This window comes from Eptatretus burgeri, chromosome 2 (assembly GCF_056783735.1).
Source record: "Eptatretus burgeri isolate ZD-2024b chromosome 2, Ebu_testis_v1, whole genome shotgun sequence".
Taxonomy (NCBI): domain Eukaryota; kingdom Metazoa; phylum Chordata; class Myxini; order Myxiniformes; family Myxinidae; genus Eptatretus; species Eptatretus burgeri.
In genome coordinates this window covers 153,803,124-153,822,797 of record NC_140962.1, presented here as the reverse complement: position 1 = coordinate 153,822,797, position 19,674 = coordinate 153,803,124, and the positions used below count along the sequence as shown (strand labels likewise).

The window sequence follows — 19,674 nt, the reverse complement described above, 5'->3', positions numbered from 1 at the left end:
TGAAAAATATGCTTTTGCCTCAAAACGTCACCAAATGACGTAATAATGTCTCAAGCTTGACATATCCAGAAAGCACTCATCGAGGTGTTCAATTTGAGGTACGACACGATATGGTTCCTAAAACTTGAAAATTTGACCTTGGGGTCAAATATGTTTGACCTCGGGCGCTAACCATGAAGGTCAAGGCCAATCGCCACCAAAAATTAATCAGCTGAGCACCAGAGCATGAACTATATTCCCATGAAGTTTGAAGACGATCCTATCAAAATTACTCAAAAAATAAGGGTTTTGTCGACTCCCCTGATTTGTGCCAAAGTGACCTTGACCTTTGACCTTGACCTTCAAAATTTTGTGCACTGAAAGGGACCTCTATAGGCCTCTGATATGCGAAGTTACAAAAATTTCCGATGATAACTGTGCTCTGCATAATTTTTTATACGTGATTACAGACAAAAAAAAACAAAAAAAAACATACAAGCTGACTGACATATCTTGCAAAAACTTCGTTTTGGCAAGATAAAAATTTTCAAACCGCGTGCCCGAAACAACAACCACACAATCCGTTCCTTCGCTCTCGAGTGCCCGTACATGCGTGGCCGTACGTGCAACCAAAACAATAAATAAACTGAAGGGGAAGCACTCGGGAGAGTGCAAAACCTCCGCCGCCAATACTGCTGGGTCACTCAAGTGAACCTTATATCTTATTCATTAAATAAGATGTCAACAGTGCTGACAGAGTTATAGTTATTTTCTCCAACATTTTCTTTTGGGGGGGGGGGGGTTGGAAATCACTGAAAACATGAAAAAGTGCAAAAAAAAAAAATCGAAATTTTGTTGAAAAAAAGTTGCAAAAATTTTTTTTCTCTAACAATTTTTTTTGGGGGTGGGTTGGAAATCACTGAAAACATGTAGAAATGCAAAAAAAAATTGTTTTTTCTTTTTTTTTTGGGGGGGAACAATTTTTGGGGGGGGTTGGAAATCACTTAAAACATGTAAAAATGCAAAAAAATTTGGGGGGTTGGAAATCACTTAAAATCTGTAGAAATGCAAAAAAAAAAATTTTCTCCAACAATTTTTTGGGGGGGAGTAACAATTTTTTTTGGGGGGGGGGGTTGGAAATCACTTAAAACATGTAGAAATGCAAGAAAAAAATTTTCTCTATTTTTTTTGTTGGGGGTACCAATTTTTGGGGGGGTTGGAAATCACTTAAAATATGTAGAAATTCAAAAAAAATTCTCTAACAATATTTGGGGGGGGTAACAATTTTTTTGGGTGGGTTGGAAATCACTTAAAACATGGAGAAATGCAAAAAAAAAATTTCTCCATTTTTTTGTTGGGGGTACAAATTTTTTTTTTTGCGGGGGGGGGGGTGGGAAATCACTTAAAACATGTAGAAATGCAAAAAAATATTTCTCTAACAATTTTTTTGGGGAGGTAATTTTTTTTGGGGGGGGGGTTGGAAATCACTTAAAACATGTAGAAATACAAAAAAAAATTCTCTATTTTTTTTGTTCTGGGGTACCAATTTTTTTGGGGGGGGGTTGGAAATCACTTAAAACATGCAGAAATGCAAAAAAAAAAAAATTCTCTAACAATATTTTTGGAGGGGGGTAACAATTTTTTTTGGGGGGGGGGTTGGAAATCACTAAAAACACGTAGAAATGCAAAAAAATAAAATTCTCAATTTTTTTGGGGTGGGGGGGGGTAAAAAAAAATTTGGGATGGGGGGTTGGAAATCACTTAAAACATGTAGAAATGCAAAAAAAAAATTTTTTTTTCGCTAACATTTTTATTGGGGGGGGATCAAGTCCAAAATTTAATGGCATGATCCTTGGACCATACCTCACCTCCCCCCGCCAACAACTTTCGTCGAAATCCGTCGAGGAGTTTTTCCGTAATAGTGTTCACAAACAAACAAACAAACAAACAGAAAGGGGTGAAAACAGCAACCTCCATCCATCTTCGAAGTTGGCGGAGGTTAATAAAACTTTCAAACCTCGTGCCAGAAACAACAACCACACAGGCCGTTCCTTCGCTGTCGTGTGCCTGTACTTGCGTGCCATACGTGCAAAAAAAAAAATGAATAAACCAATGCCACCTTGCCAAAAGGTGACCACGTGTGACTTCTTTAAGGTCACACTGAGGTGTACAGACCTGCTATCCACCAGGAGCGACTCCTTGAGGAATAGGTGCCTACGAGAGATTCCGATGAGAATCGTTCTACAGAGTAAGCATGAAAAATATGCTTTTGCCTCATAACGTCACCAAATGACGTCATAATTTCTCAAGCTTGACATATCTAGAAAGCACTCATCGAGGTGTTCAATTTGAGGTACGACACGATATGGTTCCTAAAACTTCAAAATTTGACCTTGGGGTCAAATGTTTCACCTCAGGCGCGAACCATGAAGGTCAAGGCCGATCGCCACCAAAAATTAATCAGCTGAGCACCAGACCATGAACTATATTCCCATGAAGTTTGAAGACGATCCAATCAAAATTATTCAAAAAATAAGGGCTTCGTCAACTCCGCTGATTTGCGACAAAGTGACCTTGACCTTTGACCGTGACCTTCAAAATTTTATGCGCTGAAAGGGACCTCTATAGGCCTCTGATATGCGAAGTCACAAAAATTTCCAATGACAACTGTGCTCTGCAAAGTGATTTATACGTGATTACAGACCAAAAAAAAAAAAAAAAAAACATATGAAGTTCAAGGCCAATCGCCACCAAAAATTAATCAGCTGAGCGCCAGACCATGAACTATATTCCCATGAAGTTTGAAGACGATCCTATCATAATTACTCAAAAAATAAGGGTTTTGTCGACTCCCCTGATTTGCGCCAAAGTGACCTTGACCTTTGACCTTGACCTTCAAAATTTTGTGCACTGAAAGGGACCTCTATAGGCCTCTGATATCCGAAGTTACAAAAATTTCCAATGATAACTGTGCTCTGCAGAATTTTTTATACGTCATTACAGACAAAAAAAAAACAAAACAAAAAAAAAAAGCTGACTGACATATCTTGCAAAAACTTCGTTTTAGCAAGATAACAAAAAAAAAATAAAAAAAACATACAAGCTGACTAACATATCTTGCAAAAACTTCGTTTTGGCAAGATAAAAAATTTCAAACCGCGTGCCCGAAACAACAACCACACAATCCGTTCCTTCGCTCTCGAGTGCCCGTACATGCGTGGCCGTACGTGCAACAAAAACAATAAATAAACTGAAGGGGAAGCACTCGGGAGAGTGCAAAACCTCCGCCACCAATACTGCTGGGTCACTCAAGTGAACCTTATATCTTATTCATTAAATAAGATGTCAACAGTGCTGACAGAGTTATAGTTATTTTCTCCAACATTTTATTTTGGGGGGCTGGGGGGGGGTTGGAAATCACTGAAAACATGAAAAAGTGCAAAAAAAAAAAAAAATCGAAATTTTGTTGAAAAAAAGTTGCAAAAAATTTTTTTCTCTAACAATTTTTTTTGGGGGCGGGTTGGAAATCACTGAAAACATGTAGAAATGCAAAAAATATTATTTTCTTTTTTTGGGGGGGGGAACAATTTTTTGGGTGGGGTTGGAAATCACTTAAAACATGTAAAAATGCAAAAAAAAAAAAAATTGGGGGGGGGGGGGGTTGGAAATCACTTAAAACATGTAAAAATGCAAAAAAAATTCTCTATTTTTTTTGTTGGGGGTACCAATTTTTTTGGGGGGTTGGAAATCACTGAAAACATGTAGAAATGCAAAAAAAAATTTTCTTTTTTGGGGGATGGGGAAACAATTTTTTTTGGGGGTTGGAAATCACTTAAAACATGTAAAAATGCAAAAAACAATTTTTTGGGGGGTTGGAAATCACTTAAAATCTGTAGAAATGCAAAAAAATAAATTTTCTCCAACAATTTTTTGGGGAGGAGTAACAATTTGGGGGGGGGGGGTGGAAATCACTTAAAACATGTAGAAATGCAAGAAAAAAATTTTCTCTATTTTTTTGTTGGGGGTACGAATTTTTTTTGGGGGGGTTGGAAATCACTTAAAACATGTAGAAATGCAAAAAATAATTTTTTTCGCTACCAATTTTTTTGAGGGGGTAACAATTTTTTTTGGGGGGGTTGGAAATCACTTAAAACATGTAGAAATGCAAAAAAAAATTCTCTAACAATATTTTGGAGGGGGGGTAACAATTTTTTTGGGGGGGTTGGAAATCACTTAAAACATGGAGAAATGCAACAAAAAAAAATTTTCTCCATTTTTTTGTTGGGTTTAACAATTTTTTGGGGGGGTTGGAAATTACTTAAAACATGTAGAAATGCAAAAAAAAAAATTTCTCTTAATTTTTTTGGGGGAGGTAACAATTTTTTTTGGGGGGGGTTGGAAATCACTTAAAACATGTAGAAATGCAAAAAAAAAAAATTCTCTATTTTTTTTGTTCAGGGCACCAATTTTTTGGGGGGGTTGGAAATCACTTAAAACATGCAGAAATGCAAAAAAAAAATTCTCGAGCAATATTTTTGGAGGGGGGTAACAATTTTTTGGGGGGGTTGGAAATCACTTAAAGCATGTAGAAATGCAAAAAAAAATATTTTTTTTCGCTAACATTTTTTTTTGGGGGGGGGACCAAGTCCAAAATTTAATGGCATGATCCTTGGATCACCTCACCTCCCCCCCCCCCCCAACAACTCGTCAAAATCCGTCGAGGAGTTTTTCCGTAATAGTGTTCACAAACAAACAAACAAACAAACAAACAAACAGAAAGGGGTGAAAACAGCAACCTCCATCCATCTTCGAAGATGGCGGAGGTTAATAAAACTTTCAAACCGCGTGCCAGAAACAACAACCACACAGGCCGTTCCTTCGCTCTCGCGTGCCTGTACGTGCGTAGCATACGTGCAAAAAAAGAAAAAAAAAACCAATGCCACCTTGCCAAAAGGTGACCACGTGTGACTTCTTTAAGGTCACACTGAGGTGAACAGAGCTGCTATCCACCAGGAGCGACTCCTTGAGGAATATCTGTCTACGAGAGATTCCGATGAGAATCGTTCTACAGAGTAACCATGAAAAATATGCTTTTGCCTCATAACGTAACCAAATAACGTCATAATGTCTCAAGCTTGACATATCTAGAAAGCACTCATCGAGGTGTTCAATTTGAGGTACAACACGATATGGTTCCTAAAACTTGAAAATTTGACCTTGGGGTCAAATATGTTTGACCTCAGGCGCGAACCATGAAGGTCAAGGCCAATCGCCACCAAAATTAATCAGCTGAGCGCCAGACCATGAACTATATTCCCATGAAGTTTGAAGACGATCCGATCAAAATTACTCAAAAAATAAGGGTTTCGTCGACTCCCCTGATTTGCGACAAAGTAACCTTGACCTTTGACCTTGACCTTCAAAATTTTGTGCACTGAAAGGGACCTCTATAGGCCTCTGATATGCGAAGTTACCAAAATTTCCAATGATAACTGTGCTCTGCAGAATTTTTTATATGTGATTACAGACAAACAAAATAAAAAAAACATACAAGCTGACTAACATATCTAGCAAAAACTTTGTTTTGGCAAGAAAAAAAATTCAAATCGCGTGCCCGAAACAATAACCACACAATCCGTTCCTTCGCTCTCGCGTGCCCGTACATGCGTGGCGGTACGTGCAACCAAAACAATAAATAAACTGAAGGGGAAGCACTCGGGAGAGTGCAAAACCTCCGCCGCCAATACTGATGGGTCACTCAAGTGAACCTTATATCTTATTCATTAAATATGATGTCAACAGTGCTGACAGAGTTATAGTTATTTTCTCCAACATTTTCTTTTGGGGGGGGTTGGAAATCACTTAAAACATGTAGAAATGCAAAAAAAAATTCTTTTGGGGGGGGGGTAACAATTTTGGGGGAGGCTTGGAAATCACTTAAAACATGTAGAAATGCAAAAAAAAAAAATTTTCTCTAACAATTTTTTTCTGGGGGGGGACCAAGTCCAAAATTTAATGGCATGATCCTTGGACCATACCTAACCCCCCACCAAGTTTCGTCGAAATCCATCGAGGAGTTTTTTCCATAATACTGTTCACAAACAAACAAACAAACAGAAAGGGGTGAAAACAGTAACCTCCATCCATCTTCGAAGATGGCGGAGGTTAAAAAAACTTTCAAACCCCGTGCCAGAATCAACAACCACACAGGCCGTTCCTTTGCTCTCGCGTGCCTGTACGTGCGTGGCCGTACGTGCCAAAAAAAAACTTTAAAAAAAAAAACTTTCAAACCACATGCCGGAAACAACAACCACACAGTCCGTTCCTTCGCTCTCGCGTGGCCGTACGTGCAAAAAATAAATAAATAAAACTTTCAAACCGCGTGCCAGAAACAACAACCACACAGGCCGTTCCTTCGCTCTCGCGTGGCCGTACTTGCAAAAAAAATAATAATAAAAAAACTTTCAAACTGCGTGCCAGAAACAACCACACAGGCTGTTCCTTCGCTCTCACGTGCCCGTATGTACGTGCCCGTACGTGCGTGCATACGTGCGTGGCCGTATGTGCCAAAAAAAAAAAATTTAAACCGCTTGCCAGAAACAACAACCACACAAGCCGTTCCTTCGCTCTCACGTGCCCATACGTGTGTGGCCGTACTTGCAAAAAAAATAAAAAATAAAAATAACTTTCAACCCGCGTGCCAGAAACAACAACCACACAAGCCATTCTTCACTCTCGCGTGCCCGTATGCGCAAAAAAAAAAAAACTTTCAAACCGCGTGCCAGAAACAACAACCACACAGGCCGTTCCTTCGCCCTCGTGTGCCCGTACGTGCGTGGCCGTACGTGCAAAAAAAAAAAAATAATAAAAAAAAATAAAAAACTTTCAATCCGCGTACCAGAAACAACAACCACACAAGCCATTATTCGCTCTCGCGTGCCCGTACGTGCAAAAAAAGAAAAATTAAAATAAAAAAAACTTTCAAACCGCGTGCCAGAAACAACCACACAGGACGTTCCTTCGCTCTCGCATGCCCGTACATACATGCCCGTACGTGCAAAAAAAAAAAACTTTCAAACTGCGTGCCAGTAACAACCACACAGATTGTTCCTTCGCTCTCGCGTGCCCATACGTGCAAAAAAAAATAAAATAAAATAACTTTCACACCGCTTGCCCGAAATAACAACCACACAGGCCGTTCCTTCGCTCTCGCGTGGCCGTACGTGCAAAAAAAAAAAAAAAAACTTTCAAACAACCACACAAGTATTTCAAACAACGTTTCTTCGCTCTCATAAACGACGACTGGATTGGGGCATTGTGTTTATCTATAAATGCGCATCAGAAATCGAGAAATTATTGGAATACAGTGAGTCATCACTATCCGGAAGACCGTACGTTGTAACCTGTAATGGGGAACGTGCTCCAACTTGGCCATAACTTGGGAACCACTTGTCCGATTAATTTCAAACCTTTTGAAAGGCAAACAAACAGAGATTGCTGGACTTATAGATAGAAGATAGATACTGTGGGTACAAAACGCCAAGCAACGTGTCCTATCATTGGTAACTAAGGCGCCCTTTCCCCATCGGCCACGCCTACGCAGCAACGTGTCCTGTCATTGGTTTGGTAAATAAATGGCCATAACTTGGGAAGCACTTGTCCGATTAATATCAAACCTTGAAAAGGCACATACTCAGGTACCCAGCAATATACCTGGCAAGTTTCAATTAGATCGGACCAGTGGTTGTTGAGAAACAGCGGTCACAGACAGACACAGACAGACAGACAGACAGAGACAGACAGACAGATTGCTGGAATTATAGATAGATGAAAGACAAAGACCCACTCACATCTCTCACCTGTGAATGGAGGGAATAACAAATTCACTCTCACCAAATCAATTAACCCAGGTGCCAAGGATCATATAAATAAATCAACTCCCATGCTCTTCCAGCCGAAGAAGCTGCATAAAGCAACCATGAAAGGCGACCCAAGGTAACCTTTTGCCGTTTCAAACCCTTCCCAGAGTTCCTCCACATATTATGACGTTCACACATGAGAATCCCAATGCCGCCACACATCCCCTCAGCTGCCGGACCGGTTTCCTCGCATATTGGGGAATCATCAGCGACAGCGCCGCAGACAGAAATGCATCCCAACGAGGCTCACAAGCATGCACCACGTGTAAATATCAAAAGCCGTCAATACATGAATGAAAACCATATCTCCAGCTTCGCTATTAGGTGGGATATCTCCAGCACCCTGACGACACACTCATTCCTGCACAGTCAAGTATCCTGCGCCGGAGTGGTGACCCATCCAAGATTTTTAACCCGAGCCCAGAAACCGCTTTTATTCGGCAGAACCGATGATGCTCTGCACGACGACATTCAATAATCCATCTTATTTGTGTTGCATTTTACAAGCACATATCAAAAACAACTTCATTTGCCGATTATATAATTTAAACAAAAGAACGTCACTTTACGCGCACTACACTGGAAAAAAATGGGACAAATAAATCCGAGGAAATCCATAAAGCGTGACATCACACAAACGCCAACAACAAAGGGGGAATAAGCAAACAGAACGATGGATCCACTCGTGCGTCGTCTCACTTTGACGAGTCTGCACCGGTCACGTATCCTCATGTTAATGGCGTTCCTGATCAAGTAAGCCTGGTGGTCCAAGGGATTTTGGCCCAGTGGTCCCATTGGTTCGTCGGCCATGTTTGTCCCCATGATCCTCTTGTACACCAGGCCGTGGCGTCTCTCGAAGCGGAACAGCCAGCCCGAGGAGGCCCTGAAATGGGCGATGTCGAACAAGTCGGCGAAACGTTTGGCCGCGTTCTTGATCTCGATGCCCCGGATGGGAACACCTGCTCCACGTCGCTGCTTGTACCACCTGAGGGTCGCCTGCTCGATGTCCTTGTACTTATCGGCGAACAGCAGTCGAGTCCTCTTCTCAGCTATACCCTCAGACGACTCTCGTTGGAACTTGTGCAGTTTGGCCCTGTCGTTCTTCAGGTTGTACACCGTCGATTTCCCCATGTTGTATTCCGCCATAATGGAGCGGACGCTCACTCCCTCCTCCATCTTCTTCAGGATGTCAAACTTGTCCGCCAAAGTGATGGACGTGTTCGGGATCCCCCTTTGCGAGGAGCCGGCAACAGATTTCTTCGCTTCCCTCGGCATGTGGGTTACCCTGGTCGCTTGACGTTGTCAAAACACGCTGAGCACAACACCACCAACACCGCCCGACGACACTCGGAACACACCCGAAGGATACAGTACCGTGCCGCACAACGCCCAGGTGCTCTGGGGTCCGCATCCGCGCTCAGGTACGTATTCCTCCGCGCAAACCACGTGGCGCACTGTCCGCTTCGGATACTGACTTCGTTTTACTTCCGGACACTTTGAAGTTTCGCCGTCCCCAATTCTGAGAACTTTTTTTTGAACAAGCAACGAAATAAACAAATAAATACTTACACCTGCTGAGAAATGGAGGAAGCAATCCACCTGAGTTCAACCGAGTACAGTGTACTGAACAATTGGGGGGTTTGTACAGTAATGACACTCCCAATCAACGATAATCCCCCTTCCCCAGTAGTTACGCATTTTATTTTAGACTATTTATTACGTTGGGGTGTAATCGGAAGTATGTAATAAATAGACGGCATGACCAAAGTGTGTCAGTAAAAGCATCATAATTTATAAAGCACCAATCTTCTTCTGCTTGTTGTCTATGGAAGCTTGGCCGCCAGGTAGCTAAAATTCTGTTGGGGGCGTACCTGTGGCGCTGATGCTCTTCCCTGATACCAGTGTGCTGGTACTCATTTTGCCGAGCCTGGAAGGATGACCGGCTGAGTCAACCCCACCTGGTGTTAGTTCAGCAGCGAACACGACTCAAATTGAGGACCCTAACATCCCAAGCCAGCCATCCGAACCACTAAACCAACACCAGACTTAAAACCCCAATGAGTGGACCCCACAGCTTCTCGCTGGGTCGAGATTCGAACTCAGGTTAGACAGCTCAGCGATGAGTGTGTGTGTGTGTACCTGTACCCAGTACCTTTAGTCCACCATGCCAACCCACCTGTAGATGAATTCTTTCTTTAAATTGATCCATTTCTCTCGATTATAATATTGTGTTCCACCCAGAATTTCTTCACCTTTTCCAATCACACGTGTACCACTTGTGGCTGCACATCTTCAAGTCTTGTCCTCCAACGAAACCATGTCTCAGGTCCTGCAACTATATCATACTTTTACCAACCTACCTACTCGAGTTTCAATATCCTCCATCTTATTATTTAAATTCCTGTAAAAAAAATTCCCCCCTTCTGTAATTAGTTTTTCCTCCCTGCCCTTTCAAGCACAAAGTGAAGAACGGGGTCAAGAAATTGGTTCACTTTGTCTGTCTGTCTGTCTGTCTTGTTACATGTTGACCTCAGTGCACCGCAGAGCGCACCGATAACCGAGAGGGTGTCACGGTAGAAAATAAATCAATGAAAACACTGAAGTGCCCTTGGTGGTGTTTCAAGTGTGAAACCAACATATGACAGGAGACGGAAGGGTAACTTTATCAGGAACCAGACGACCCGAGAACCCGTTGGGTGCCCGTTGTGACAGCGGTTGTAGTGCATGTTGTTATGTAGCAATTCATACAATGGTAAACTTTTCATATAGAATTTGGAAACTTGTGTTTTTTCCACTTCCTAAGATCACATAGGACTACAAATCAGCTGTTTCCAATTTTTCCAAACATTGCTAATGACAAAAATCCAAGACGGCGGCCAGCGAGTGATGAAAATCGCTAAAAATTTTGATGACAAATTTCGTTTCGTATTTTCAGACACAGTGTATGCAGTAGAAGATCTATAATAGAAATCACAATCATAATCCCTAACACTCATCATAATCATAATCCCTAACACTCATCAATATGACCACTCTGATATCTTTGCCCGATCCTGCATATTTAGACAATATACTTGTACGTGTAGTGTCTTTTACATAAAAAAAATTATCAATTATGTGTTTTTCCTCTATTTGCAGATAACTCATGGCACAGAGCAAAGAACCCCCGGAGAGAAGGGCGCGCACAGAAATAAACTATAAACTATGCATAAAGTGTCAGAGCTCCAAACAGGAGCAATTGAAAGAACCACCACAATCTGCGGAACATTCAACGTACGACAAATTCTTGACAGCGGTTCGTTTGAGAGCGAGTTTTGGGAACGGTGAGTTCATTACACTCAGTGAAAAAAATTGGGGACTTGACAGCAGGTGATCTCAGTGACAAGCATGTTGTGTGGCACAGAACATGCTACGCGGCAAGCACCAATAAAGAACATATAAAACGTGATGAAAAGCGATATAAACGAGCCTGTGCAACATCCGATGTTGGTCTTCTTCAACGAACCATAGGGAGACCAGCTACCTCATCGCACCATGGAGAACCTGAAGAACTGTCAGTATCAGGAAGGCACACTCGTTCAAAATCCATGAACTACGCTAAAAGTAAGTGCTTTTTCTGCCAAGGCAAAGTTCAAGATGTTTTGCATGAATGCCGGTCAGGAAATATTGGAACTCTGATACATGATATAGTGCAACACTCCAACAACCCAGAGTGGAAAGTGAACTATGCTAATGTCATATCTGACAATGATGCACTGTCACAGGACTTTGTGCATCACAAGCAGTGTATAACTGAACGGTGGCAACTTCTGAAGCGCGAGCTTGAGTGTGCTGGAGACAGTCTACCCTCCTCAAATACCCCTACCAGTGGCAATACCGATGATAGTGAAACAACTGTTCAGTGAAACAACACTGATACATTCCAAAGCCAAACAAAACGCAGCAGTCAGAGAAGCAGTACACAGACCTGACCCACATGATAACATGAAGAAGATCTTCGAAGCTTCCATGGTGCTACGTAAATCGATTGAGCAGGTCAAAAAGGACCCATGGGTTTTCAATGGAATGCTGGAAAACTCACCAGAAGATGTAGTTCCACATGAACTACATAGCATGATTCTATGGATCTTGAAGGACATGTACACAGTAAAAACTGAAACCCGAACACATGATTTGAATCAGTCGGCAAAGGTCATCTCTCAGCAAATACTGCAAGCACATAAATCAAATCGTCAAAGGTGTGGAGAAGCTACTTCCGACTCAAGGATGTATCACTGAACATATATTGCGCGCACACCTACAAGCCAACATATGGTTGCAAGACTTAGTAGCTGTACCAATTCTACTGGATCCTGTTACTCTGAGATAGCGACAACTGGAGGACGGCCACTACGTCCCAGTTGTCTCAAAAGTTCCAGCAGCACCGGAGGTTGTGGTGGAACTTGTGAAGTGTTCCTGCGTCGCCAGTAAGTGCAGTGGACGGTGCTCTTGTAAGGCACATAATCTAGCCTGTACAGAGCTCTGCAAGTGTGAAGGAGCTGAGGACACATGCAACAATGTCGCAATTGATGAGAATTCAAGCGATGACGAGGAAAATGAGGACTTGGATGACTAAATAATTATATATGCCGAAGCATCTTTATGTTTTGTATTTGCACATCCATTCAAATTGTATGTTCTCAGTACTACAGAACGTCCTTTTTGTGTATATTTGGCTGTCATCTTTTGGGGGGTTCGTAAATAATGCCGAACTGGGTTAAATTTAGCTGAACAGATATTTTTTTATTATCTCTGAATGTACTATAATGGGTAAAATATGGCTATTTCTCAAATTTTGGATTTTGGTGACTGCTTATGAATAAACAATATTGGAAACAGCTGTTTTTGTGTTCACTGTAAACATAGGAAGTGAAAAATTACAAGTTTCCAGATTCTATATGAAAAGTTGGCCAAATTACACAATGACATGCACTATTGATGAAAAAAATCATTTCAAGAAAAAAAAAAAAAAAAAAGATAGCTCCAGCGAACTAAACCGATGAGGTTGTTTGCATTGATCAAACACTCGCAAAGAGTACTTGACTGAATCGGGAATTGATTTTTTAATAATTTTTCCGTTGCGCGATTTGAACGAAACTTGATACTGCACACCGCAGGAGAATGCTGAGTAAGGTAGGCCAAAAATTTTTGCGCTATTGTGTACCGTTTTGGCTGTATTTCGGGAACATACATACATACATACATACAAGATGAGAGTTTTAGTAATATATAGATATTTATTAATCCATACTGTCTACCTTAAGCACAATCATACCAATTAAATATAACACTTAATGACTTTTTTTGAAGAATCCCTGAATTAAATATGTACAAGCTTCACAGACAATGCAGCTACAAGTTAACTCACCACTTGTGATGTGGGAACTAAACTCAAGCAAGCAGTTTGTGTAGTAAACCCCAGCTGGTTATAAATAGGTGAGCACGGTTGAAAGAAACTACAGGGTGAGTCATTAGTCCCAGGACAGTTTTCTCTGCTTTACAAGATTTGTTCACACCATCGATTTACAATGTTTGCTTTTTTTCATGATTTGCATGATTTGCATTTGCATTGTGGTTTCATGTGAAGGTCTTCTTTCATCATGCGAGATAACGATGAATACGAAACAGCCAGCTCTACAGAACGTTTCCGTAATGATTTTTTTTCGGACATCTGAGAACGCTGCACTTGCTGTCGAGTACACTTCCAGCCTGAAATGCCTTTTTTCTCTCCAAAGGTGAAGATTTGGATTTTGACGGTGCTGGCTTTCCAAAACGCCCCTCGAAGTCTTCTTGCACCAGTTTCAACATCATGTTTGTGTTTCTCCTCTGGTGGTACCCACACCACTGCTACCAGCGTCTCTTCCACTGGAAATGGACTGGTGTCTTCTTTCTTGGTTTAATGTGTAAATACATGGTAAAAACAAATCTTGTATAAGTAGCTAAAATCATATCCTGGGACTTATGACGCCCTGTACACCAGAGGGTGCGCACAGGGTGAAGCTGACTAGGCGGTCATGTTTTACAAGTCCTCAGAAGGTGAAGTCCTCGTATCACCAAAACATTGAGAAGAACCTGAATCCACAGGTAAAGAATGAAGATGGGAAGTCCAATCTATAAAGGACGATGTGTTACTTGAAGGACAGGAGAGTTTGGAGGGATGAATACTTTGAGTGTTTGCACCAGGCAACCAGCCGAGTTTGTTCTCGAAAATGGTGCGTAAATCACCCAAAATGGTCCTGAGGATATACAAGAAGCAGCTTTGAAATCGTTGCTGAGATAACAGTAGTGCAATGTCCGACAGGTTGGTTCCATGAGTAGAGGGAGTTTGGCGAAGAATACCTCACAGGGTATGATATGACACGAAGCTGAATCTCCACAGACAAACACACAGTGGGTTGAAGTTGGTCCGTCATGGTCAGGGAATGGTGAATCACTTGAACCTCCCCGGTTCACGTACAGAAGACCCTGATTCCTCCTTCACTGGGTATGTCGGTCTAAAAATGATATGCACTGCTTGAAACAGAGCATCACAGCTCAGGAGAACGTGTCCATGCCTTCTCTCCTCATCATCCTTATCTCCTTGCCATTTCCTTCTTGTTGTTGTTGTTGTTACTTAATAGGAAATTTAACAGCAAAGGTAACTTTTCCCAAGCTTAACTGAATATACCGTTCTGTAACACTCCATCTGTCTGCAGACGTCAGTTTGTCATCGAGAAACTTCATTGCAATTTAATTTTATAGTTTTAACGCTGTAGAACATCAATCGGAACACAACAATGCAGTTGAGCAGTACCTTGGCTCTGAATTTTGGCAAATTCTACGGAACCTCATCTTGATCGTGCATGTGCAAAGAGGAGTGACATAATACTTTTACACTGTCTGCCTGTGCGGCAATCAAACAACATTGAAAATCATTCCAAACACCAAAAATACTGTTTCTAAAAACGTTATAAAGGACACAAAACAGGCACGAAGAACAAATGTATCATGTTGGAGAGGGTGGTGGAATCGGTGGAGCATCAACGGTGGAAAAACTTCCGAAAAAGTTTTTTTTCTCCGGACTTTAAAACCTTTATATTATTACCCCACGCACGCAAAGTGAAAAGCAGGGTTAAACAATTGGTTCATGTCTGTCTGTTTTATCAGTCTATGATCGAGGAACAACTTATTTAACTTGAATGTTATATTTTGAACACCGATCGGAACATGAATAGGAAGACAAGTTTGTCGTTTTACCGAACTTTGGCTCTGAATTTGTCTTGCTCTTGAACGTACGTGCGCAGAGAGGAGTGAGATAATATTTTCCCTCTGTATGCCTGCTCGGCAGTCAAAAAATCACATTGAAAAATCATTCTAACCAGAAAACGTACTGCTTTTAAGGATGTTATAAAGGACACAAACAACAGGCACGAAGAACAAATATAATGCGTTACATGGGGTGGTGTAATACACACTGGGAAAAATATAGAATTAATTTATTTATACACCTTTAAAACTTTATTTAAATATAATTATATATGATAATATATACTTTATAAGACTTTCAAAAGCATCTAATATATTGATAGATAGCACGAGAGGGCGTGGCACATGACAGGGTCGGACTGAAGTAGATGCTGATTGGCGCTGCGTTCTATGGTGATCAATAAAGCCTCCATCTCCGAAACTGCGATTCAACATCGTCTTTTTGGAGTGTATAAAGGTGATGTATAAGAAATCTTCAGTGGCGCTAACCTTCTGGATTTTTTAAAGCGATCTTTGAAATCATTATTTTATTAAAATTGAAGTATATACTTGAACACTGTGCGCAGTAGACCTGAGGTGTGTTCAGTTACCAAGTCGCTACTAGCTATCACCTGTCAAGCCAGCCGTTCCTGATCAATGGTTTCTAATGGAGTGCTTGCTTGAGTACTTAAAGAGCAGGTTTTGGGTCGCTGATGACTTCGCGTGATTCGAAGGTTGTAAGCACACTAATAATCGTTGGGCAATTATTTTCTTACATTTGAAACTCAAAATATGCTAAAATTAACTTTTAAGTCAAAACTTTTGTCAGTGATCGAAAAACAGTCCGGAAGTTACCGAAGATGCTATGACGTCACGTTCTCCGAAAACTTCGTGAACATTCGGAAACAGCGTGTGAACAATGGCAAGATGCGAATCAGAGAGTGATTTCAGCAGCGATGAAATAGAGTGTTTTCATTCCGATATTGCCGAGGACGAGTTGGAGGATGATGGGAATTTATACGATGGAGTTTCTGGCCCTGAGCCATATAAATTTGAGCCACTTGCAAGTGCAAGAAAATGGCCTATTTCGTGTACAAGTGGCAGGACTGATTGCCAGCTCAGGGAGGACGGAAACCTCCCGTGGAGCAGAAGGGCGAAAGCTCGCTTGATCTTGATTTTCAGTACGAATACAGACCGTCAAAGCATGGCCTCGTGATCCTTTTGACTTTTTGGGTTTTAAGCAAGAGGTGTCAGAAAAGTTACCACAGAGATAACTGGCATGTGGCGGCCAAGCGTCAATAGCGACGTCGCTTTTTTATCCTTTGATGTCGGCTCTTCCTATCATTGCGAAGCAGAATTCGCCAAGCATTGGATTGTTCACCCACTAACAGGGAACGTGAGCTCGCAAGAATAAGGTAAGTTTGGTGCAATTTGAGCTTTTATTCGGCGAGTTATGAATGTTTCAAGTTGAGGGCGCCTGGCGCGTATGGCCGCGGGCGCCTTGGCTAGATCTAGGCCGTGGCGCTTTTCCCACAAAGATGAGGTTTAAAAATAATTTTTCATCCCAATAAAGGTTATCATCACATATCTGACTTGTTAAGCTGTCGGATTATGTAAAGATTGTTCGTGGATGGCTGAATATTACGGTTTTATGACTTTGACAAAATAATTTAAAATAATGCCGTGAATTGAGATTTTTGCTTCGATCGACGTTGCGGGTTCGTTTTCAAGTCAATTCAAATTCTGTTTTCGGTTTTTGCAGTTGCTTAGGATGCTTAACACTCGGTAGTTGTGAAGTTTGTAAAATTCCGATATTTTATAAGGTTTATGTTTGATGGCGCGCAGGGCCTAGGGCGCCTTGACTAGATGTTAGGCCACAGCACTTTTCCCACAAAGATATTGTTTAAAAGGCAGGGAAAATTCGCCCGTTTTGTTTGTACAAATCTTATCCACTGCCAGCGAATGTTTGATTCCTTCGGGAATCGGTGGGAGCAATTACCCATTTTGCAGCCATTTTCGCAAAACATGATGACACACGTACGAGGCATGATGTACAAATATCCAAATAACTTTGTTCTACAATAATTCAAAATAAAAAAGGATAATATAGACAGTTGCAAGCTCAAAAAAAGCGAAAGAACGGCCCGCTCAATTGGACACTTCTTCAATGAAAGAGTGAGCTTCCGCTTAGTTTTGGAGAACGTGACGTCACTATCCATATATGGGCACACGGCTGTTTTTTTTTTTTTCAACAGCTTCGAGAAATAACAACTTCGGAGTTAAATTTAAATAATTTTCCCAATAGTTGGACAACCAGAATAGTTTGCATCGAATTATTTAATGCACATATAATGATATTGATAAATTTTCAGAACATGTTTGGTGACCCGCAACCTGCCCTTTAAGCCACTTGGCGAGCGCTCTACAAGAAATGTAGCACCTGAACCCCTGGTGTTGGCTTAACGGTTAAGGTAGCTGGCTTAACATCTTAAGGTCTTGAGTTTGAGCTACTGGCCAGCCGTTAAATAACACGAGGTGGGTTGACTCAGCCTGTCAACCTGTGGTCAGCAAAACGAGAACCGGCTTTCTGGAAACAGGAGCATTGCATCAGCACAGCCATGCTCTCAGCAATGATGCAACCATCAGCCACAGGCTGCATGCAAAATAAACAATACTGGACATTTATTTGAATTGAATTATTTACTTGAACACTGGAGAACACAAATCGCACAAATCTTCTGTTCAGCAGTACTTGGACAAAATATGATGCAGTCTCGTGTCCTGAGGGCAGATGAAGTGAGATTTGGTATTCAGACAAATATGGAGGTGTCTAGCACTGTTTGTTTAGTGCAAAATGCAAAGCAAGAGTTAAAAAGATCCTTCCCATGTCCTCTTTCTCAAGACTGTGGGGTAAGGCATTCTCTGACCTCTCCAGTTTGTTTTTCAATTCAATTCCTCCCCACCCCAAACCGTACGTACATGATTTGTAGACCGTCGTGTATGCAGTCGTGTCTTTGTAGACTGTCTTCTACTCTGTTGGAGTTGATGCTGTGCATCGGGCTAATTCGTGGACTAAAGCAAATTGATTGTCTGCATGGGTCTTTAAAAAATGGTCACATTACAACAAATCGAGATATCTGGAGCACTCACCCCAAACTGAGCCATTGGGTTCAGAGGACATGTTCCTGAAACTGATTGTGATTGTTCACATCAACCTGATGTACGACTACGTGTGGACACATCCCGGCATGTCTCACATCATGAGACTATTTCCCTCCATGCTCTAACAGTCTATTCAAGTTGGGTCAAAGTAATTCAGAGATTTCACACATCAGGGGAAACTGCAGAGCCATCTCTACTGACACTAAAGTGGGAAAATGCACCAATATATAGTATTTTAAAATAATAATAATAATAATAATAATTTTTAAAACACTTCTGGCTAAACAGTTGCACAGGTTCTACCTATTAGATATTAGGCATCAGCTGAGCTCAGTAATTTTGGCAAAGATTTGTGGGGTCCTGGATCAGCTCGAAACTGAAGTATATAAATGTTTATAATTAGGCAAACTGGAACAGAACCCCCCCCCCTCCCTTTTTCCACTGCCACTACACATGGGTAGTCAGCTATTTATATGGTGGGTACTTTTTGATTGGCAAATTAATTTTCCTGAGGAGGTAGAGAATGTGTATGTTTACAATCACTGAAGTATGATGGTGAAAGCGTGAGGTGGGCTGTGTAAGCATCGTCCAGTTTACTTGAGCAAATTCAATCGCTCTCGCAAAAAAAAATCCAGGAGAGGGATATTGACAAAAGTGTCTCTCTCCCTCTCTCTCCACCCCCCCCCCCCCACTCTCTCTCTCTCCCACCCCCTCTCTCTCTCTCCCACCCTCTCTCTCTCTCTCCCACCCCTCTCTCTCTCTCTCTCTCTCTCTCTCTCTCTCTCTCTCTCTCTCTCTCTCTCTCTCTCTCTCTCTCTCTCTCTCCCACCCCCTCTCTCTCTCTCCCACCCCCCTCTCTCTCTCTCCCACCCCCTCTCTCTCTCTCCCACCCCCCTCTCTCTCTCTCCCACCCCCTCTCTCTCTCTCTCTCTCCCTCTCTCTCTCTCCCACCCCCCTCTCTCTCTCTCCCACCCCCTCTCTCTCTGTCCCACCCCTCCCTCTCTCTCTCCCACCCCTCTCTCTCTCTCTCCCACCCCCCCTCTCTCTCTCTCCCACCCCTCTCTCTCTCCCACCCCTCTCTCTCTCCCACCCCTCTCTCTCTCTCCCTCTCTCTCTCTCCCACCCTCTCTCTCTCTCTCTCTCTCTCTCTCTCCCACCCCTCTCTCTCTCCCACCCCTCTCTCTCCCACACCCCTCTCTCTCTCCCACACCCCTCTCTCTCTCCCACCCCTCTCTCTCTCCCACCCCTCTCTCTCTCTCTCCCATATATCTATCTCTATATATATATATATATATATATCTATATATATATATATATATATATATATATATATATATATATATATCTATAT

General features: G+C 41.8%; 1 protein-coding gene across 2 annotated transcripts in view; it reads right to left on the bottom strand.

Annotated features, from left to right (window-relative positions):
- Positions 1-9,338, bottom strand: part of LOC147033612 (uncharacterized) — a 32,066-nt gene extending 22,728 nt beyond the window's left edge. The window contains exon 1 of one of the 2 annotated variants that reach the window (XR_015051818.1): positions 8,598-9,338. Coding sequence is in view for 1 of the 2 variants with exons in the window: in XM_085857582.1 (XP_085713708.1) it covers positions 8,598-9,173 (576 nt within the window). In the remaining variant the exon portion in view is untranslated. The remainder of the gene's footprint in view (positions 1-8,597) is intronic. The other variant, XM_085857582.1, reaches the window with a different exon arrangement.
- Positions 9,339-19,674: the final 10,336 nt, after the last annotated feature.